General features: G+C 35.2%; 1 protein-coding gene across 2 annotated transcripts in view; it reads left to right on the forward strand.

Annotated features, from left to right (window-relative positions):
• The window catches only part of LOC145690813 (carcinine transporter-like), a 76,490-nt gene extending 59,599 nt beyond the window's left edge, over positions 1–16,891 (forward strand). The window contains exons 9-10 of one of the 2 annotated variants that reach the window (XM_081766114.1): positions 336–523; positions 16,421–16,890. In XM_081766114.1, coding sequence (XP_081622240.1) covers positions 336–523; positions 16,421–16,663 — 431 coding nt within the window. In that variant the 3' untranslated portion in view covers positions 16,664–16,890. Of the gene's footprint in view, positions 1–335; positions 524–16,420 lie in introns of both variants that reach the window. The other variant, XM_081766113.1, reaches the window with a different exon arrangement.
• The last annotated feature ends 7,626 nt before the right edge of the window (positions 16,892–24,517 follow it).

Below are 24,517 nucleotides of genomic sequence, written 5' to 3' on the forward strand. Positions count from 1 at the left end.
ACTTATTCACTATCAACATTATGCAAGAAACTTTATGTTCTTGATTGCAATTATCACATAAATATGAGATTTTGATGAAATATTGAACTTCAAAGTTCTCTTCTGAAAATGTTCTATTTTGGAGTTACATCTTGGCATCCAAACGGACCCTGTTTTGGTATTTACTTTCCTTGCACTTTTAATCAATTTTATGCACATACTTTTCCGACCAAACTTAGATGACATGTACAGGTATTATAACATTTCTAAGGTTAAATAAGTAACGGGAAGATAAAAAGTATGTTTCAGAAAAATTATTTTAGTTAAATGTAATCTTTCTTCATTTTGTTTTCTAGAGGAAGAGCTAGAATGGCTATGCTCAACGTTAGCAGTATTTGTGAAGTTCTGCATCACCGTCACATTCTTCGTGGTCTACCTCCAAGCTATGGAAATTTACCCGACATGTGTGAGGCAAACAGGAGCATCCTTTGGTGCTCTCGTCTCAAGCGTCTTCGGAATTGTAGGACCTTACATCGTGTATTTGGTAAGAAAGAACAACCTACTTGTTGCTTTTCATAAAAGATGATTGATTGCATAGGCAGCGCCAGGATTTTGGTAATGTGGATGTAGGCTGGGAAGGGATAATATATGTTAAAAAAAATTAAATTTATTTATTTATTTATTTAGAGAAAGAAGAAAATGTAATATATTTGAAGTATCCAACATATTAATGAATATACATAAAATTACATAAACATACCAAATAATAATAATAACAATATACAAAATATTAGTGGAATAAAATAAAAGTATAATGAAAAAATAACTGCCACAGAAATTAACAAGTCAAATTTCCTACTTGTAAGTGCTATAACTTTTCCAAAAGAAATCGAACTTCCTAGATTCCCTTTATTTATAGAGTTTAACATACCCGATATTCAGAGATGACAGGACTTCGACTTCCAGAAATCATGTCTATCTTCCGGTGTCGAGCAGATTAATTCAATGCACTTATTTCTACATTTTTGTATTTCTTACGCAAAGAATTATGATAATAAAAAACAGAAAGTGGCTTACATAAGCAAATGCTTGTGTGTGAGCCTGATTCTCGTGTTTTATTTATTTATTTTCTTACCGTAACATACGAGGTTTATAATTCTCACTTTTAGCTAACGATAGTTTTTAAATACCTTTTGATTCTTTTATTCACTGTAAAAGCAAACTTTTATATACTTTGAAATTACTTTCCTCTTTGATTCGCAGTGGGAGTTCATTATAGATTTTCGGAGCTCTGTAATATGTTTGACATTGAGTTGTAAATTTACTCGTTGCTTTAATTTCTAAATTTTTGTTCGTCACGTTTCTGGTTACGTCCCATTTGTTTCTATTCTTTTTAACATTATTAATACCGTCTGGAAATATAATTTTGAAAGTGGTAACTGAAAATTGATCATGGAGCCTACCTAGTTTACTGTCAAATCCTTTTTAAAAATATATTCTTAAATATTATTTTGCTGAACATTCAAAGGTTTTAAATGAGTAGGGTAAGCAGCACCCCAAATTAATATGCCATATGTAAGTACACTATTTACAAGAGCATAATATACAGTACGTAATATTTTTATGTTTACAATGTTTTATAATTGAACACATTTATATAATAATTTTCTTAGTATTGTGCCGATATGTGTAACGTGGCACAATTTTAGATGCTTATCAATAAATATACCTAAGTATTTTACTTTATTTTCATTAATAAGAGAACTACAGTTACATTTATCAGTATTTTCATAATAATGCAATTTTAGTGACTTTTTTTCCGGCTGGCGTGTTGAATTTGGCGAAAATGTTATATACCTGGTTTATTCAGCATTTAATACAAACTGATGATTTTCAAGCCATTATTTTACTTTCTTCGTTCTGCTTCAGTTTTCTTGAATACATCTGTCCATGTTTTACCAGTAAATATAAGAGAGGTGTCATCAGCAAATGATTGTATATGTCTGTCCATTTTTAAATTACATAAATCATTTATGTAAATTAAAAATAACATTGGACGTAATACAGTTCCTTGTGGGACTCCTTGTTTTACATATGAATAATTGCTTTGAAAATTACCTACTTGGACGGCCTGTTTTCTGTCTTTTAAATAACTGCTAAACCAATATAGCGATATACCCCCTATTCCACATTTTTCTAGTTTATTTAAGAGAATTTTGTGTGATATAGTGTCGAATGCTTTAGCTAGGTCTAGGAAAACTGCAATTACTTTTCCAGCTTTCTCAACATTTTTACAAACAATCTCTTTTAAATTGTATACCGCATCTGATGTACTTTTACCTTTTCGAAATCCATACTGATTTGAAGAAAATAATTTGTTTTGTTCCAGAAAATTAACTAATCTTCCCTTTATACATTTTTTTAAGAGTTTACTACAGTTATTGAGGATTCATATAGGTCTATCGTTTGTAACAATATTAAAAATTCATCTAATTTTTTTCTAACGCTTCTAATATTCAATTGAGTAATCGCAATCCCTGTTTTATCACTAAATAATTCATTCAAAGAGTCTATATCATTACATATGTTAGTGTCTATATTTTGATATAAGAAAATTTCATCAATTATCTGTTCCATTTTGAGTTAAGTGGACAATCCTGTTGAGCCACTTAGTTTTGCATGTTTTGTATATCTTTCAGGTTTTTAATATGTTTCACTCGGGTTGTTTCGTCTTTCCTTAGAAGCACATTGCCATCACGCACTCAAACCAATCAGAAACCGTTGTTCCTGGCAAATTGTTTTGCTTCGCATAGCACTCGTCGATTATTTGGTGTTAATTGTTCATTAACAAAACTTGATTGTTCGGGAACTCAGGTTTGACCTCTGATGCTAGCAAACTTTTTTTTTTTCGAAACTTCTACCTAATTATCTTAGCTCCAATTGTCCCTAATTACCTTAGAAGAAAGTTTAGCTATAATTATTTTGGGCTTGTCTCTTCTTGATGTGGACACTCTATAGGATTTTTGTATATCTTCACTTTTTGTTATTATTACAGCTGCCTATGCTACCTACATTACCATTTCATTGGTTTGTTCTCCTTTTGTCTCGATGATTCCAACTATTTCAATAGTTTCATTTAACTCTTTTTGTTCTAGTTCACTTGTTGGATATCTGTTATTAAAAGCAAGAGATTTATGGCGCGTTATGAATTGTGTTTTCGCTGGCATTTAGCTTCAATGTGTTTACATATGTGTTAGCAAATTTGACACGTTTTGAACACGTGAAGAATCATAGTAAATCATGTGAATATCATTTCACTTTTACAATCTGTATTTCCTGCTGAAAAATATGTAGCAACAATTATTACAGAAAAGGAATAAGAATTGGCATCATCTTTCATTGATATTTTAGAATTTGGTATGAAAGATCCCACTTTTGTTGCTGAAAAGAGCAGAACTCTACATCGATAAATGCTTAACCATGTCCATAGCCGTAGACGATCCTTAATGCGAAGTTGTAGAAGATGACATCCCTAAAATGATGCAGTACCAATACAGTAGAAGAAAAAAGTCATCGATTTTTGGAAATCTAAATCAAGTACTGGAGGTAGAAGAAAATTTTCAAGTGTACAAACTAAATTTAAAAAAAGTAAAACATGTGTCGCAACTTTACCGGTTTGAAGCTCAAATTGATAATCAAGGAACACGCAATGACAAATGTTCACCTGTTTCCAATTTTGTGTATGCAAAGTTCATTGAAGCCAATAGAGATTTCATGCCTGTACATGACACGGATCTTCGGAAATGGGCAATTGAAAAAGCGAAAGAAATTAATCTTGAAAACTTTAAGGGTTCCAAGAATTGGTCCGCCCGTTTTAAACGGAAACATTGCGTCGCAAGAAATAACAAAATTCGTGTCGCGAGCCCACGTTGAAAATTAGAACAAATAGAAATTTCGGCCATATCTTTCCAGCTAGAAGTCAGGGATACGTTACCAGAATTCGATGTAGTCAATACGTACAATTTCGATCAAAGTGTTTTTGCCATGGAACTGCACTATAATCGTATGTTAGCTATACAAGGTCAAAAAAGTAGAAGCTTCTACACAATTCAAGAACGCCATATCTCATAGCTGTACAATAATGCACCTTATGTCTGCCAATGGAAAATTAGTAGGGCCATTATATGCTGTACTGCAAGAACCGACAGGACAATTTGAACCACAGAGCAAGAAAACTTTATTCCAGTCCCCAGATGTTAAGCTTTCCGCATCAAAATCTGGAAAGATGGGTAAGCTGCATTTTGAGGAGTGGATCCATGACGTTTTGGTTGCTAACATATGGGACAAAAGTGTCTTGCTCACTCATGCTCATTTATTAACAAGGAAGAGATGCAGCAACACATTTCGGACGACAAAACGCTATGTAACAAAGAGATTCCACCAGGGACAACTTGGGCTGTACAACCATGGGATGTTTGGGGCTTTAGAATATGGAAGCATTTTGTACGGAAAATTACAATTTCATAATTTTACACCAAAGTGATATACAACTTTACCAACGTAACAACATTATAAAATTGCTATCGCTTGTTTATGAACAACTATCATTACCAAGATAACATATGTTCAAATATAGTTGGGATAAATCCAGATATGTAGATGCGAGGCCGCTAGAATGTGTTAATCAAGCGAGTTTCTCATTTTGCTTAAACGACACTATCATATGCAATGAATGCCAGATATAACACTCCTGAAATGTAGCTGGTCCTGCAAACGTCTTTGCGCGGAACATTTTTTCCACTATTATCATTTCTGTAAAAGATACAATCTATAAAGTATGCATGGATTCTATCAAACTCCTATTTCAAGCTCTTCAGTTCTCTTTCAACTTGTGATTCAGCATCCCAGAAACTAGGTAGAGAACTGTGCCGCACATGTGCTACACAAAGTACTTTTAATGACATATTTGAATTCAAATTGTCAAAATGAAGGGCCAACATGTATCACATTTAGAGGGGGACCCTCCAACACACACTGGTCCCCGACCCACGATTGAAGTATCTTTACGCAATTGAAGACGAATGACAACGATTGTCGACAAGAAGAAGTCAATTTTCAAAACAAAAGTCCAATTTTTACTACGAAGCCGAAAATCGCAAATGGGGCACTGCCCCACCCTAATATGGAGTTCCGCCGAAATTTGTTGTGCCGATCTTTATTCTATGAGCCTCCTAACGATCTGCATAAACATTTTTGAAATCAGATTTACATTTCGGACACCCTCCTTGTAAGTGCAGATCCAAGGTTCCATTCTTGGTGAGCTCTCATGTTTGAACTTTACGTTAAACTGCATGACGGTGTCCCATACAGCGTCGGTGCCGAAATGCTACGTTAAGTCCATCCCACTCAACAATTCCTTGCTAGTCCTTTCGAAGAGCAACACACCCGGTTTCAGCCTGACAGCAAATTTGTTCTTCAAGTATTGTTAGTTTGGAATGAATGTGCAGTTTTAAGAGATAACGGTTTTAAAAAATGACAATTTTATAGTCAAAATGAATGACTTACATGAACGAAGAGCGTGTAAGTTATTAAGTTTCCTTGGTTACGTATACCTGCACAACGTAGAAAAGCGGTACTCGTCTTTAGGATACGGTTAAACTTACGGAAGCATTGCTAGTATTTCCACCAAGTAGCATGCCGAGTGCCATCTTATAACTACTTGAAAATTTATTAGAATTTCCGAAATGTTGAATACTGTTGCAAGAAATGGTAATTATCTGAAAACAAAAATGTGCACAGTGAGAATACAATTGATGTTTGTAGCGATCATCTGTCACAGATTGCTGCGTATTTCCACATAAGCAATATTTTGTATATGCCCACTGTCCCTTCACTTCTGATCCCTGTAGACGCATTCCCTCCAGCTTTGCTTCGCCCTGAACCAGACTAGATACAGTTATTATCCTTAGTATAAATCTGGGCGTGTTTTCCGCATATTACCAATCTGTACGCAATTATTTGAGCATGCACTATAAAATGTATCAGGGTAGAATTTAAAGCAATAAAAAGTTTGTAACTTTTATGTAACTTTTAACTTCACATTATACACTTCAATTCGCACCGTTACACAAGTACAAAAGTAGGATGCAGCCACGATGGCTCAATAGTACAGCGCTCATCTTTCATGCATTGGATCTCTGGTACGATTTTAGTTTTGCACCAAGTGGACTTTGATGTGAACAAACACCGAGTGAGGGGTTTTCTCAGGGTTCTCCCGTTTCCTCCCACTTTCTTTTTCTACATTCGTGCTTTTTATTGGATACTTAGCATGGTGCGTGTTTTTGTACTGTCGTTTCACTGCCATATCCATACACTATTTGTGGACATGTCCATAACGGTTAAAAACTCTGGTAACCAGAACTGGCATGTGTGGGTGCACGTTGCGAGGGAGCAGGCGCGTCCTAGACGCAGGGAATTTGCAATATCAACAATAGTGCAGGAACCATTTGTAATGATTTCACACTAGTAACTCCATATTTGTAAACATAAAATATGCGTAAATATTTCACCAATAGAAATGTGCTACACCAGTCGCGTGGAGGTCAAGTTTAGGCACACTTCTGTCACTTATTTTGACGATCGTAAAGGTTTTGTAATGATTTCACACTAGTAACTCTACTCTTGTAAACATAAAACACAACTGTATTACTTAGTATCTAATTTTTCCGCCTGCTGAAATTTGTTCTTCATAAACATGCCTTTCCATGCAAAGTATTGAATTTTACTTGTAGCTTTGCCAAATGTGGTGTACTTAAACTTTAACAGCATCCACAATCGTAACATAATCTCAGTGAATTTACCCTAATGTAGCCCTTGTAATGGTTTTTCGCTAATGCTATTACACATGTAAGCACAAAATACTTGCTTTCTACATTGTGCACAAACGCTCCACCAGTGGAAATGAATATCTTAAAGAGTCTTTTTGCAAATATACTCACTCATATGTTATAAAAATATCATTTTCATGAAAGACTACTCTGCGGCAGTGTCCAATCTACAACAATTTGCAAGGAACCGTTATTATTTACACGTTAAGGAAAACCTAACTTTAGTGTCTAAATTAAGAAACCGCAATTTAATTTCGATTCTTGTTTGAAGAATTCGAGTTTTGCCTCTTATGCTGTATGTAGACGAACCAAGAAAGAATGAACAAAACCATTCAATACCTCCAATTTATACGTTCAAAAGTTTATTGTTCAAGACACCTGAACAAGATTCTCGAATGGTCTTGAAACAACTTTTACACGATTATAGAGGTGAATACAATGAGTCTGTGTCTGATGAAGGCAAAGTTAATTTGTCGAAACTGTAACGCTATTATTTATTAGTTAATATATGCTTTGGTCAGAATTTGTCTGTTAGATTATAGAGGTATTGATTCATGTTTTATATACTTTTTGATAGGTGGCAGTCCAAAACAAGTAATTTAAACTATGAAAACAAATGAAAGCGGAACTCCGTACTGATTTAGTTCAGACCTGCGCATGAATAGCTATAATATTAGCATACCTTTCCTAACCTCCTGCAGGCATTTGACATTTAATAGATTACCAGTATATTAAACCAGTTAGAAAACAGGTCAATTAATTTTTCGAATTTTCACTAAATATTTTGCCTCTTTTACATTAAATGCGGGTTAGGTTAGCTTAAGTTAAAAGACTAAAGTGCTGCTTAGATATACAATCCCTGTATCAAGCTTTGAAAAATCTCATTCTTCAAATGGCGTACTGATAGCAGAAACACACTCAAAAAGAAAAAAAAAATAACTGTTTCCCAAAATTGTATCACGAGGCAATGACTACCTTTTGATGTTATTTATGCTATGACATCGAAGTCTGTTTAAAGAAAAAGGCTGAAAACGTAGGAAACCAAACCAAGGAATAATATTATATTTTTTCAGCCACTGGACTTACCGCCCAAATCTGAATCAGATTTCCTTTACAAACCTATCCCATATTTGGTACTGGTTAAGAATAATCCGTCAAACAAATAGTAATTTTACTGTTAAAATATGTGAGTGCGTATGAAAGAGGATTATTTGGGATAATAATTTCCACTGTCGGAACATGCATGTATAATGTAGGAAACAAGTATTTTATGTTTAGAAGTTTAATGTTACCAGCATCAAATCATTACAAGGGCTATAGTTGAGTTCAAATGAGTGAATACGATGTCAAGGGTTTGTTGCTATATTCTTATTCTTGTGTTTCCTGCACTTGGCACGCGCGACAATGCACTTTAACCTCTGTTGATGACGCGCCTGCTCAAGACGGACGTAGTCTCGCGTGGGCCCCTTTCTACCTATGTTTCTGTCCTGACACTGTTAAATAGCATTGTCGATTTTAGTGTTTTTTTTTTATTTTTTCACTTGCGTACATGTGGCATAGTCTGGATGCGCATTTGTACCTTACGGAAAAGTTCTCGTAAAATTAACCTGCCGTATGAAAGCAATTCTTACCTTAAGAAATAACTTCTGAAATACTGCATGTGAATTCCGTAATAAAATAATTGCATATTTTATAAGAGGATAACATGTAATAATTTCCAGGGTACTTCAGTTTACGAACATATTAATCTGTACGAATTTTTTTTTTTTATTATGCCAGAGTAATAAGAGTACAAAACGTCTCATTAAAGCAAGAAAAGTCATATATATATTTTTTTTATCTGATGAACTCTTCTTTCGATACACCCGATATTCTGGTATATTAAATTCTCAAATTAATACTTATACCTATCATTGCCTCAAAATTTAACAATAGTTATGGGCAAGCAAGCACTGTAACTACATAAATCGTGTATATTATCAACAAAAATACTAACAATATATTCCAGCCCAGATATTGGTTTTTCTTTATTATTAAGCACAATTTGAACATCAGATAATTATGCGAAAGAAAATAAAAATATATTTATTCAACAACAGCCGCTCTGTCTCACTTCGCCATCTTACTTGTTTTGTATTTTCCTGCACTCAATTCGAGCGCTGATTGGCAATTGAACGCTCTTGAATTGGATTGTTTAGAACAGGACCAAAACGAAACCTCCTGAATTAAACTATTGAATTCAAGACAAAAATGACGTAAATGCTGACGTCTTTTTCATCAAATAGTCTCGGATGGTCTTGAACAGTTCAAGCTTTCTTGGATCGTCTACAAGCAGTATTAGACTTTCCATATATAAAATGTCGAACTGAAAACCTCTTACATTTCGTTGTCTGTAAGAAACTTGAATAATCTCCATTGTTTTGGTATATCACAAACAAGACGTTTGTTAGTATTAGACATTTTAAAACAATGAAATGCCATACAGTATATATATGATTGATGCGATACGAGCCGGAATTATTCAAACGCTCGTCTTCCTTCGTGCTTCATGTATGATTTATGAATGAAAATAAAATAAAATGAAATGAAACACGATAACACAAAAAATTAACAAAATATCAATTATATATGTTAAAAATCCAAGCTACAAATTTACAGTCTCCACTTACGAAAACGATCACAAAATAATCCTTTCGCTATTCTGTTCAGTAGTTTCTGGTTCCTAAGTGCCTTGCGTGGGCACGTATTCTGTTACATCATTTAGTTTCAGCGGTAAGAGCAGATGAAACCTCTTATAATAATATTTACTCTATGTGAGTACAGAACGCAGCCACACTCCTACCAAAATGAGAGGAAATATTTAAGTTTCATATCCCACGGTTAAGCCGCCTAGGCTAAGGGAGACGGTGATGATGATAAATGAATGAAATGGTGGAATAAAGAAAGTAGGAGGAAACAGGAAAACCCCAAGAAAACCCACGCACACGGTATCTGTCCACAACAAAGCTCACTTGGAGTGAGCTGGAATAGAAGCAAGGACCCCATGCACCAGAGATGAACGCTCTACCACTAAGTCACCGCAGTCCACTTCTCCTCGGACCAGCCGTGATGTCCTTAGCATCACTCTAAACACTGCCATCGATGTGCGGCTGTCAATGGAACACAATATAAGGGCCATCCGGCACAGAGGCTATCCCATACCATGAACGTGCTACTGTAAAGCGTCAGATTGGTCAACTTGAAGTTCTGTTAAAAGGTGTTTGCACTTGCACCTGCTGTTTGATGTCAGTCTCTTCCCGTCTGTTGCTGAATGTAGAGGTGGTCTGCTGCTATGGTTCACCATTATCTATCCCACCTATCCTTCGCAAAGTATTGTCTTTCAGAATGCTCCTTATGTACGTGAAATAGTGTAACGGGCAAGACAAAACTCCTGCACACCACTCGTCCACTTTGTCCTTCTTCCAGTTTCCCCTATGATTCTTACGCGTGTGAAGTCATCCAAATGCACCTAAGACTTGCTGTAGTAACATTACAATGATGTACCTTAACAGCTTTCTGACTGTTGCACATCATCTCGTATCTTTAATTGAACTGCCTCTGTGAGGAATCAGACCCATCCAGTGTTGCGGACACCCTGGCGTCACATGTGGCATCGCCTTGCTCTTGCACGGGTGGAAGACCTCTGGCAACATGCTGCCGGGCTTTCATTCATTTCCACAAAAGTACACAATATATATTTCCTATCTATTTCGGCCTTAACTTTTGCACACCAGTATATATACTCAGTGACTTATTTGTGGATTTTGTAGAAGGGGGGAATATTTATGAAAGATTGTGTTCCGTACAACAGAACAACTATAAAGTCAGGCTGGGACAACGTTATTTTTAAACCTATCTACTTTGAAATTATGGTACTAGTTTCATAGCGAGTCCCCAAGTTCATAATTTTTTCATTAAAAAAAATTATGATAAAAATTGGTAGGGACGTTAGATAAAATTTGGTTAAGTAGATGAGATCACATTCGTTACTTGCCTTGCTACTTTTCGTCCTACTGCTGAGCAGTGTTGGGTAAGTTACTTGTAAAAATGCAACGCGTTACAAGTTACTTTACTTTCTCTAAAAATGTAATGCGTTAGTAACTCGTTACTTGCCCCCAAAAAGTAACTGTTACTTTACTTCGAAAGTAACGCGTTACTAACGCGTTACTTTTAGGTTGAAAACTTTAAAAATGTGAAAAAATATGACTTCAATTTTCCGTACTACTATTACTACCGCTATTATTATTATTATTATTATTATTATTATTATTATTATTATTATTATTATTATTATTATTATTATTATTATTATAACACTATATATAAAAATGAAAGGCGGTTTGTAGTTGAATACTGAAAAAACTAGTTGATTGCTATCCTCGGTTGTCGTGAAGTCTAGGAGTCAAGGTCATTGTTCACGAGCTTCTGAATTTGGGTTGAGGGTCTAGGTTGAGTATTCGGGCTCGAGCCAAACAATGTTGAAAGTTATAGGTCACTGGCCAAATATCTTCAAAACTGCTCGCCCCGGGTTTAGAATTGTCAAGGACTCGAGCAGCTCGGCTCACAGTTCATTCACTATCAACCCGAACCGAGAAGTGAGCCGAGCTAACAGCTCACCCAACCGACTCGGCTACAGCCCTCGGCTCAGTTGAGCCGAACTGAGCAAATGGCTCATCTCTACCAAGTCAGCTCGAGCCGATCGTCACCCCAAGTGAGCCGGCTCGAGCCATCTTCTCAGTTGAGCCGAGCCGAACTGAGCTTGTTATAAAAAATCTCTTGTGGTCTCGCTATCGAGACGAGACGAGATGCGAGCAGTGTCCCCTCTCGTGAGCAACACTAAAAGTATTCCACTAAAAGTACTGTTTAGCTTACATTTCTCATGGCTTTCGTTTTTCAGTGTAATCAGGCCATGATTTCAAGACGACTTAAAACGAACGACCCATTTATCAAACTCGACTGGACTCGAAACTCGACGCGAGAAACTGAATCGGCTCGGAACTCGACTTGAGGATATTATCATTGACTTGACTCGAAACTCGATTTGAATTCGAGTCGAGTCGAGTTTTAGCTTGACTCATGCTCATCCCTATGCGTTGGAAAAAATGGTTGCTTATTAATATTTCTGCTAAACTAATTATATAATAACAATGTTGTTATGTAAAATTAAAAATAAAGAATATACAAAAACATTACACTACTCTATAATCAACTGGACTGTAGGATAAGCAAACTGATCTGAAAGAACTCCAATATTACATACAATCAGCAAACTATTTTCTAGTAATAAAGTAGGCCTGCTCATCAGAACACAGTTTATTCATATTAACCCCTTATTGTAAATCATTAATTATGGCACCCTAATTGTTGATAAATATTTTCTGGCGGGACACTTCAGACACTTTGCTTTTAAATTCTGTCCACCATCATCCTCAGCTTTTAAGAAAAAAGTATTCTTTCAAATGTTCGAACGGTAAAATATTTTCGATCGCCATCTTTATAAAAACAACAGCAATGAAAGTAAAATAGACTATCGATATCATTTCACTCCTAGTTCACTCACTGAATGTATTGATTTGGAGCTGTCAAAATCTACGACAAAATCTTCCAGGTGCTTGCAATCAGTACACGTGATTTCCCTAAGGCTGTCCACATCTTCAAAAAACAGCAAGTGGCACTACGAACTTATCTGTTTCTCAGTGTGTCTGTGACTGTCGGTCACTGACATACGTAGTTCATGCTCGATTGTTTCATTTTGGGAAATTCACTTACAGGAAAGAAACATTTGTTTCCAAACAAACAAATATATATATATATATATATATATATATATATATATATATATATATATATATATATATATATTTATATATTGTAGTTACTCATCCGAAATGTAACGCGAAAAAAGTAACGCAAACTAGGTACATTAGCCTACTTAAAAATTTGTAACGCGTTACCGTTACAGTTACTTTGGAAAAAATGTAACGCATTACTAGGAAACGTTACTTAAAAAGTAACGCGTTACAAGTAACTTGTTACTTGCGTTACGTTACTTCCCAACACTGCTGCTGAGGACAAGTGTGCAGCATCCAGCAAAAGCCCTATAGTTACATTGCAACTTGCATAACTTGTCATAACAAGTGTCACGCTCCTACGTAAAACTGTTTTGTTATGACACGTAATTCTTTAGACCACTCTAATTAGGTATTTGAAGACGAAATTCATCACCCGAACAATAAATACTACAAAAGTTAAGAGTTTACTTTTTGCAGAACAGTGATAGGTGCACATACACTTGACTCTAATTTTATTAGATAGAAGGGAAAGACGGTACTAAATGTCTAAGTTTTAGTACCAGTAGAATTAATAGTACTGTCACACCTTACCTCACTTTAGAATAGTGAAGCAATAGGAGATTGGTTTAAATCGGATACCGTCTTTTTCCCAGTTGATTTGTCGGTAGCAGCATGATGTCCACTTTTTATCCAATTGATGACATACTTTTCTGCATTGAAAGAAGTCTCGTAATGTCTGGTAGATTCGAGGGTTTTTATAGATAAAAGATTTCTAGCGTCAGTGTGCTGTGAGTTTAAAGTGGAAAAGCCTCTCCCGCACAGGGGCGTCATTTTACACTTTGCTTGAGGGGGGCAAGAGCACCACTTACATAAGAATTTCACGTTTTGTACTAGCATATTAGTACACAATCTATTAAAGTATATGTATTCCTCAAACTCTTGGGGGGGGGCAATTGTCCCCTCCTGCCCCCCCCTAAATGACGCCAATGCTCCCACACTATGCAGAAGAAACAAGAAGAACAATGATTTCATGTTAAGATTTTGTAGATTTCGTCCAATATTAGGAGGTTCCCTCGGAATGCTGCAGAATTTTGCCTGTATTATCATAGGAACATTTTATTTTATTTTATTTTATTTATTTATTTATTTTTTAAATTTCATTACTTCTTTGTCGTCGTATAACATTCTTGCAGACAATTCTTCTGGCCACTTGGATTGTAGCAAAACCTCGATCCTACTGAACGTTTCGTTAGGAAAGCAAGACCGTATGTTATCTACTAGACCCTGACGGAATTGCAATCTTATTTGCTGTTACTTCTCAAGAGAACTGTCTAAGGGTTTTGCGAGTGGGACTCCACAAAACTGACCAATAACTTCAAACTGACGTTGTAATTCTTCCATGAACATGCCATCCTTTTCCTGCAACGCTTCCAGTGCACGTACAATTGTTTCAATTTTGCTTATTGCCTGTACAGTACAAGGGATGCTGACCTTTCTTGTAGAAACAGGCTAAGGACATCTATAGGTTCCAGCACATCTCGGAACATGGACATTTCATAAACAAAATTCCACTTAGTGAAATTTTGCAGGCCCAAAAATATTGCACGCTGCTCAAAATTTCTCTGCAAATTTGTAGAATCTTCTCGAAAGTGTTCCACTAGCGCAGGGTAAGACTTCCACAATGCTTCTACTGAACGGTAAGAAGAGCCTAACCACCGTATATCAAAAACTTTAGTAATATTATACAAGAGAATACCTAGTTCTTCTGATATTAATTCGATTTCTCGTGTTCTACGGGGACATTGAATAAACACCGTGTAAGCTCTACAAAGTTTTGAAAATGAACCATATCTGAAACCGTATTAACAACGTTGTGAACAACCAGTTCCATCTTCTGACTCATGTAGTAGATCACGAGTAAATTGGTGTCAAATTCTTGCTGCAGTAAAGAGATAGCATCATTTATTCCGCCTTGCATGTTAGTGGCGCTCTCAGACAAACTGCCATAAGTCTTTCCCGTAATATCGTTTTAGAAAGATTCATACGTTCACATAATCACGGAATCACAAACCTCTCTGCCCGTTATTGCCTGTAACTCAAATAATCCTAAAATTATATTGATAGATATGTGATTAACTACAGTACGGATATACACAATGAGAACATGAGACACAATGGAGGATTCATCCACCATTAACTCGAAGAGTTCAACGGAACGCGCAAGGTACTCAGTCAGTTTGCCTTCATTTCTGTAGCTAAAAGTCAATAATATTTGGACATGTAACATACGAGTAAAGAACTTGTCCGAGGTCCATTAAATTTATTTCTTGTAATTTAATGCGATGTGGGAGCATCATAAACGATAGAGATTTTGGACAATAACGTAGGCAGTCCTAAATATCGTAGCTGTCTTGTCTTCTGTATTTGCCATTGAAACCTATATTTCTTCCCTATCTCTTTGTTCACATATTGACATGTGAACATTTTTTCGTAGTCAAAGATTTTATAAAAACTTTTCTTTGATGCTTTTGCAATAATATCGTTGCACCATACACTTTGTACATTTATTCTTCTTTTTGTATGAATGATGAAATGAAATCTTCAAGTTTTACATCCCACGTTTATGCCGGTTAGGCTAAAGGAGACGGTGATGATGAGAAATGAACGAAATGGTGGAATGAAGAAAGTGGAAGGAAACAGAAGAACCCCAAGAAAACTCACGCACTGTATCAATACCGAGTTTACGAACGGAAGCACATATAGTATACACAACGCGAATGTCATTAGTATTTTGTTTGACACCTAGCCAGGGTCGTTTAATTTTCCAGCTCGCAAATTGTTTTTGATCACATATAGAAGAGAACAAGCCACTGGGGCTAGAAATAACCTTACCATTATTAACACTAGGTCCCGAATCATTTTCATCTTTCTGATTAGATGTCTCTAATGTGATTTCGGACGTTGCACTATCTTCAAAGCCTCTTACTTTGTGTGCTGGAATTACTTGCCTCATCGTCAGGAGCTTTTTTTTTCTTAAATTTTGGCTAATATCCATTTCTTTTTGTTCTTTTTAACGTGCTTGTCAACGAAGAAGATACCAATTCACAACTGCTATGACTGCTCATTGATTATTGAAAACGTTTTATTATTATTATTATTATTATTATTATTATTATTATTATTATTATTATTATTATTATTATTATTATTATTATTATTATTATTATTATTATTATTATTATTACTGTGCTACTTAGATTAAGAATGATAAGTAATGATGCCAGTTGAAAGATTTTTTTCTTCGGGAAGCAATTCTATAAACAAGACCAACACAGCTCGCGACAATAAACATACTGAAAAAATAAAGAATTGCAACTAAATCATGAATTTGAATTATTGAACTTTAAAACAGATTGTATACCCTAAGAAAGGAGGAAAATGTCTTCCCAGGCTGGGAAGACTGAATTAAATCTAGAGAGAGGGAAGTCAAAACTTAGAAGGGGGGAAATTCCCAGGCTTCCCTGGCTACAAATAAATCCCTGTATATACTATATATCGGAAAACAGTTTTAATTGTAAAGCTATCATTGACATATTATGATTGCAAATTTAAATAGCTGAGCATTATAAGTAGGAGTATACATGTGTTAAAATAGATAAAGTATAATAAATGCAAATATAAAATTGACACACATTTACTCATTTGTTTCAATAATTTTCACAGGGCTCAGCAGTGGACATACGATATCCGTATGCTATTTTGGGAGCACTGGCCATTTTAGGAGCTGTTTGTGCTTCATTTCTTCCGGAAACTTTACGTCAAACACTGCCTGAAACTCTTGCTGATGTTCAAGTATTCGGAAAAGATCAAAAATACTGGTCCATGCCCAAACGAAAAAGAACTTTTGAGCCGGTTCCAACGGAAGAGTCAAAAGATACGAAGAACAACGAAAAGCTTCAAATCTAAAAAAAATAGTGTCGTGTAGGACAATAAATATGCATAGTTCAAGGTCATAGTACTCAAAAGATTGTAATGAAATACATTCTCCTCTTTTCTAAAGAAAAAAGACGAAGAACAATTACTTTTAATTTTATACTAAAGTTATCTCCATGTATTGTAAATATAATAAATGGTTCATTATACTATCATCAGCAAGTTTTTATGTAAATATCAACAGCTATATATATGTATGTATATGTATTTTATCTATAAACAAATTGTACTGTAAGTGAAAAATAGTAGAATAAAATAAGTTTTTGATATGGAAAGTGTTCCAGATGGTACTATTAGGAGTAAAAGTGGATCTAAAGAGGTATGAGGACGCATGAAGTCACGTTGCCCTTTCTGCCTATCTTTGACCATTGTAATTTTTCAGGAATTGAAGGGATGCCATAGATATTTTTTGGAAGTGAGATAACGGCGTCCTCCCGTGTTTCCCTCACTTTTACTCCTGAGGAAGGTTCATAAACCGTGAGAGTTGAATTTTGATTTAAATTAGTGACAAGATTCAGTTCAAGTTGCTTAGTAACGAAGTAATAGTCACTCGATGGGCAAACACTCGCATCTGAAGCTTCGTTGAGCTGCTACACCGACGCCATCTTGATCTGGTAGGCAAAGTCCAAGAATACCCTTTTCGCACAAAAATGAAAAAAGCTTTTGGCAGATCTGACTTCACCATTATAAACCAGGATAGGACATCTGTACTTCCAGTGCATGAGGTCCATCTTAAAAGCGCCATATTGAATCGCTGTCAAATATGATAAACGGCAAAAGAGTCATGTGGGATATCAAGTAGCACTGGAAGTTACTCCTGAATCCATTTCCGTAACCAAAATTTTCATATCTGTTTTTACTTCAGAGTTAAGAGCCCTGGAACATAGCCTATAAAACTGTGCGAGTTTGATTTGTGTTATGAAATGCGGTCCTGTGTGCAGTTACAGGGTTTTAACTAATGCAGTAGTTGTCACTTGGTGTACAATAGCCACTATATCAATTACATCTTGAACTTGATGAGAGAAATCGTTAATTGAATTGAAATTCCTGTAGTGAATAATGAAATAACAGCACTGCAACAAATTATACCTATTTCGAAGCGTGATGAAATAGACTGGTGGAAATGGTAGTGATGGTGGAAATATGCATATATTATTTAATATTATTAGTTATCCTTATTTAATATTAAAGGAAGAAGCAAGAAAGAGACTTGTTTTATGGATTGCAACTTGGTATTGAATCTTGTAATAAGCTTTATTGCAGTCTATTTTTAGTAGGTGTGTATGCATTCTCTTCTCAGTAATAGTAGAACAGACAACAGAAAAATGAATTCTTAATTTCCAGGTATATCTTCTTGTAAGAATCGGCTTTGAACTCATAATTTAACCCTTTTAAATTATGATGGCACAACACCTATGCCATGGCGTCGACCTTCGGAATTTGCTTTATAAGTTTCTAGTAAAGCTTTTCAGCCCGGGCTTTTTGCATTTATTCAAATATGGAAGCATCATAGAACATATTTTATGGGCATTTTGCAGCCTCGAGTGCTCTGTCTGGGGGCTGTGACGTCACAAACATGCACGATGGGTTTTAAAAAAGGTTATATTTGAGAAGTTCTTTCAAAAAATCCCTGACACATTACTATTTATTCTAGTATCATGGTTTGTACCTCGTTGGCTTTGTTATGAGACAGGATTTCAAAATGTACCACTTAAATTTTCCTATCGTGTAGATGAAGCGGGAAAATCTCGTCCAAAATGGAAAAAGGGGATTTTTTTAAGAACAATAACTTCCTTTTCCCAATTCTTATCTTCACATGTACACGATAGCAAAATTTGAGTGGTACCATTTGAAAGGCTGCCTTACGCTGAAGAAAATGAGGTATGACTTATGTTGCTAGAGTCAACAGACGTGTGTCAAAAAATCTCGATTTCTTTATCTTTTTTCATTTTTTACACATTTTTAGTCAATTACTTTAGTAAAGTAACTACAGTATTATCACTATTTATTCTAAAGTCATGATACGTACCTCGTTTTCTTTGGCATGAACCAGTCTTTCAAACGGAATCACTTGCATGTCTCTAGCATGTACCATAGTGGAGAAAATTTGCAAAAGAGGGAAATTTTTGTCAAAAATCCCTTTTCTCCCGATTTTGGGCTCCTCTAACCGGCCCCTGTCTTAACCCACAGAGCTAAAAAAAATCTCAAACATATACATACTATGTGTAATAACTGTACGAAGTTTCAATGTTATATCTTGAAAACTAAGGGAGGGAAAAATATTGCCCCATGTGCAAACAGTACCAGCTTTCCTCTATGTGAAAAATGGATAACCCATTTTGCAATCGGGAAAAAGGGATTTTTTGACAAAAATTCCCTTTTTCGGGAATTTTCTTTACTAAGGTAATGCTAGAGACATGCGAGTGGAACCGTTTAAAAGACTGGTTTTGGCCAAATAAAACGGTGTATCAATCATGTCTCTTCGATAATTAGGGATGAGTCACGAAATTTTTATATAAAAATGGGTTATCCATTGCTCACATAGGGGTAAGCTGATACTGTTTGCACATGGGGCAATATTTTTTCCTCTTTCATTTTTCAAGATATAACATTGAAACTTCATACAGTTATTACACATAGTATGTAGTATGTTTGAGATTTTTTGGGGCTCTGTGGGTTGACACAGGGGCCGGCCAGAGGGGTCCAAATTCGGGGAAAAGATGATTTTTTGTCAAAAATTTCCCTTTTCGCGAATTTTCTCCACTATGGTACATGCTAGAAAAATTCGAGTGGTACCGTTTGAAAGACTGGTTCATGGCAAAGAAAACGAGGTACAATTCATGTTCCCAGAATGAAAGTCTTGATGGTGATGATGATAGTATAGAAATTCACTAAAAAGGTATTATCAAGGGAAAATATGTAAATCGGCCGTAACATCAAAACTATTCATCCCAGGGCCACTCTTTGTATCTCATTCTCTTTACTATAAAAGCAAAGTTTTTTGTAGCATTCGCATGATCGTATCCTATACCAAAAGGGAGATAGTCGCGATAAAAAAGGGATATTTTAAAAAGAAAATCCCTTTTTCCCACTTTGAGCGGAAATTTCCCGCATTTGGTACACTTTAGGGAAATTTTACGGACGCAGTTGAAAACACTCCTTTACTAGAAACAAAAGGGAGTATGAACCATGATCCTACGATAAATAGTCTTGACGCAATAGATGATTGAGTGAAAGTGTACAAAATACCCTAAAAAAAGCCCTAATTTAAAAGGGTGAAATCCCCTTCATTCTGTCGATTTTATTTAGACAAACTGATAATAAATAGAATAAAATATTTTAACTTCGTAATATGCACAGTAAATTATAGGTTAAGTATGAGTATTTAAAAAAAATGCTTTATTCTGCAACAATGAGGGTCTTTGCGTGAGGTTTCAAGATTGAAGAAGAAAACAAACTATGACGGGTCATGAAGAAATATGGTCAAGTGTCTATTTCTTCAAGTCCCTAAACCAGAGTCATTTCCTACAGTGGTTATCCTTTTTCTTAATCTGATGATCATCAACTGAAACAGAAAGGGATCGAAATCAAATCAAATATCAGAAAGGGAATCGATGATATTTCGCTGCAGGCTATTATGAAATATCTCCGATAGACAGGGTTGCAGAGTGTCAGATAAAATTATGTTGATCTTAAAAATATTGTAAACTAAGCATAGTTATTTCAATGTTTAAAAGCGGGGTTATAAGTGAAATAACAACATAGTTTTCCCACAGACACACAGGTTAACTAATATACAGTACATTACGAATCTATTCATAATTCAATTTGGCCAAAAATGACACAAGCCCCTTTTAACAATGACTGATTCAATTCTACAGTACAATGCAGTATTAACCCTTTTAAATTTTTGGCTTGTATACAGGCCATGGCCTTTTGGGGGAATTTTCTTCCCTCAGGTGCGCGATACGGATATACAAGTTATACTGTTCTTCAAAAAATCCCTTTTCCCACTTTGAGAGGGAACTTTTCGCATTTGGTACGTAATAGGGAAATTTGACTGATGCAGTTGGAAACTCTGCTTCATTAAAAAAGAAAACGAGATACGAACCATGATCCTAGAGTCAATAGTGTTGATACTGTAGCTGCTTGACTAAAAGCCCAAAAATTACCTAAAAAAAAAAAAAATTAAAAGGGTTAAATTAGCCACGCAGCATATCTGAACATTGAAATAATAAATAATATGCATAGATTTTACGTACGTTAAGTATTATTTGTATTATTTTTGAATTTAGATTTATTAATTCTAACTAACATTCTTTCTTGTAACTTCAGTAAGGTTCATACTTGTGCTTCGTGCTCGTATGTCACTAGCGAACAACCTAGATAAATCAAAAGGTGCAGGTCATCAACAACAAAGGAATTTAGTATCATTTTTCCAAATAATTAAGCTTATTTCAAATACTACTTTTAGACTGAAACGATACACGGATACGACCCACTCAGAACTGTTCTAGTGCACACATTCATTTATTACTCGGCAAAGGAAAAATGGTATTTCTTTTTTGTTTTCGCTTAATATGTATAATGTATTTTGATTATGCCTAGTTTGTTAACTAGTTGAAAGGAAATGGAAAGATCAATATTCATAACATGGAATTCTGAAGGAGGAAAAGTAGACTCTTGCAAAGTTCAATTCTCCGGGACTTTACCACCAGCAAAAGGGCAATAGTTTTCTGTGTCGCTACATTCATTATGTATTTGTATTATTCAGAAATAGTGATATGCACTCATGTTCAAGAAACTCAGACATTCACTTTCGGAAATTCTATATTGGAGGGATTTCAGAAAACATGGGAACATGTTCTCCATTCTTTTGAAGTTTTTCGTGCATCTCAACATTATAGAGTGAAGAAAGAAATTTGTGTAAAGAAAATAATTACTGTAAATATATCTGCATTTCTTCTTTGCTTTATGGTTGAAATTCGTTTAGTAACAATATATCAGGGGCGTATCTAAGGGGGGTTGAAGGGGGTTGTAACCTGTTGCATTGAACTTTCATGTACTGCTTAAATAGATTGGATTGCAGATTACTTAAATTTTGGAAAAGTGGCGATCTTAATCTGTGGGTGAGGGTTAATTTATAGGCATTACGTTACATCGCTTCCAAATGTTTAGAAAATTTTTAACAGGCTGCGGTATATACTTATCCAGGGAAACGAGATAAACGGTTATTTTAACCAAACCGTGAAGGAAATGTACAGACGAGTACAAGTACCACACCATAACTGCATTGGACAGGAGACTTGGATGATATCCCCGATTGTATTTTATACATTTTCAAAGGTTTGCAGAGTGGTGTATTGTATTGCATAGTGTACCTCAAGAACTTTTGAAAGGGGCAAATAAGATAAAATTCCAAATATTTTATTTGTAAATAAAGAAGGAAAATCAGATTTACTATTTTAGTTAAATAAACAAATAATGGTGAGAGGGAATATCGGGATTTGGTATTTGGAACCTGAATATCAAGGAGTGGAGAAAACATATGAAGAGTACGCGGGAAGAACGATGAAAGTCAATTTTCCTATGTAAAACAGTTTTTAAAAAATCTTGTATCTCAGATATGTGAAAATATGGCTTTCATCGTTCGTCTCACGTACTCTTCATATTTATGTGGAGAGGGGGAGCGTCAGGAACAGAAGTGAACATGCACTCTACATAACACAACAGGAAGATATTATTGTTATCATAGTTATTACATATCTCCTCCCATCGAATATTTCTCCCTAAGCCCATGTAGTATATATTATATATATTTAAATTTAACTTATCTCAATTACGCTCAAAGTCTATGGGAGACATTGATGAATGAAAGAACTTAATAATAATGGAAAAATCGATGAAATTAACAATATTCCCAAGAGAGACCATCCCCACGAGGTTTGTTTACCACAAAATATAACTTGCATTTAGCGGGATTAAACAGCCCTCATCAGAAGTGAGCTACTACGCTTTTTCACAAACCTTTGCACTCTTCAAAAACAAACCGCGTAACTCAATTTGTATCACTCCGCGCACGAGTATTCAGCGATTGGTGCAGGAGAAAATGCTTCGTCTGTTTCCCGCAATATTTCTGCTTCTGCACGTGCATGTAATCCTTTACTGGTAACCTTCCTGCCTGCATGGTCATCATCAAATATAGCGCGCGCTCTGCGTATTTGTCAGTGGGTGTAGCTGTTTTCCTGTTAAATTTAAATTTTTGTGTAAGATGTCAATCCATATATAGAGATGTGCTTTTAATTGAAACTAAAATGTTCTTAGTGTGATTTAAAAATACAATAATTGCTACTTAAGTTGAACAAGTGGAATTTCTTGGGGACTATTTTCTTATGGAAGAATAATGGTCATTTGGCTCATTGCAAGTGTTGCTCACTTCTGATTATATTTCGTTTTTTCTTTTGTGTGTGTGTGTGTGTGTGTGTGTGTGAAGAATCGTAGTCAGACTGTTTAGTCAGTTTCAGAGAACTGGGATGCAAATGTTCATTATGTTACCCAAAATAAAAACTGAGCTCCTGTACTAAATTTCTATTTAATATATTAAATGTATTATACTTCAGATAATTGGAGAGCATTTCATTGGATATAAAAACTTGTAGGCCTATTATTTTAAAGATAAGTAAGAAATAAAGATAAAAGCAATTTCACCGATTCGAAGTAGCGTAACGTCTGATGTTAATTCTGTATGTTATAATCAGGGGTAAAAGTGGATCTGAAAAGGTAGGGGTATGGTAGCAAGCGGCATGACGTAACGCCGTCCTCCCACCTATCCTTGCCCATTTTAATTTCTTAGGAACTGGGGGACGTCGTACATATTTTTCCGAGGTCGGGGATGGCGTTCTCCCGCGTTCCCCCACTTTTACCCCTGGTTATAATTCGCATATCGATTAAAAGAAACAATCGGGTTTAAGAATCAATTTATTCTCGATTTCTATGTGTGTCCTGCATCCGTTTGGGATATACTATCTATTACATAATTAGATCAACGATGCGTTCGTTAAAAAAAAAAAATAATAATAATAAAATAAAAACACACTTGAAAATGTAAAAGCTCAATTGCTAAACTTGTATTTCAGATTTACGAACACAAAAATATAAAATTGTACGAAAAACTGAATATTGCTCAAGTAAACATAATATTTGATGTCAACAATGCTCATTTAACTTAGGTATGCTTTTAGACATCCAAAAAATAATAATTTGAGTTGCAATACTATGTTGAGATATTAAAATAATACTTGGGGTCCCCAGAAGACCCCAGCTTGGTAAACAACGTTGACGAGTTAGGCTTGGTACGTTAAGGGTTAAATGAACATTTAAGAGTCGTAAGAATGATTGTCCGTTCTCAGGAGTAACAAAATATCTGAAAAAATCTTCAAGGAATACTAAAATTGTAATCCATTCAATAAATAAACTCTTTCGCTTTTTTTTTTTAATGAACAATTATCCACATGTTCTCTTGCCTCTACTTGAGAGTCACGTAGTGATCCGAAACACAGTTTTGAAATGAATGGGGGTAAAATAGTATATGTTTTAGTACATCTGCTAGTCAAGCTAATAAATATAGTAAGACAACAAAGACTAGAGAACATAGTAAGATCCAATAGCTCTGATTCTAATTTTCCATGTTATCCCTTGACGCTATGGGCAGGCTAAATAAAATTTAGTAGTGATAGATTGAATACTTTGAACTATTAATGCGAACTCCCTGATATACAGAGGACGAAGGTTTATGGTCAACCACGATTAGCCATGATTTGCAGTTAC

Source organism: Thermobia domestica, chromosome 7 (assembly GCF_964235325.1).
Source record: "Thermobia domestica chromosome 7, izTheDome1.hap1.1, whole genome shotgun sequence".
Lineage (NCBI taxonomy): Eukaryota > Metazoa > Arthropoda > Insecta > Zygentoma > Lepismatidae > Thermobia > Thermobia domestica.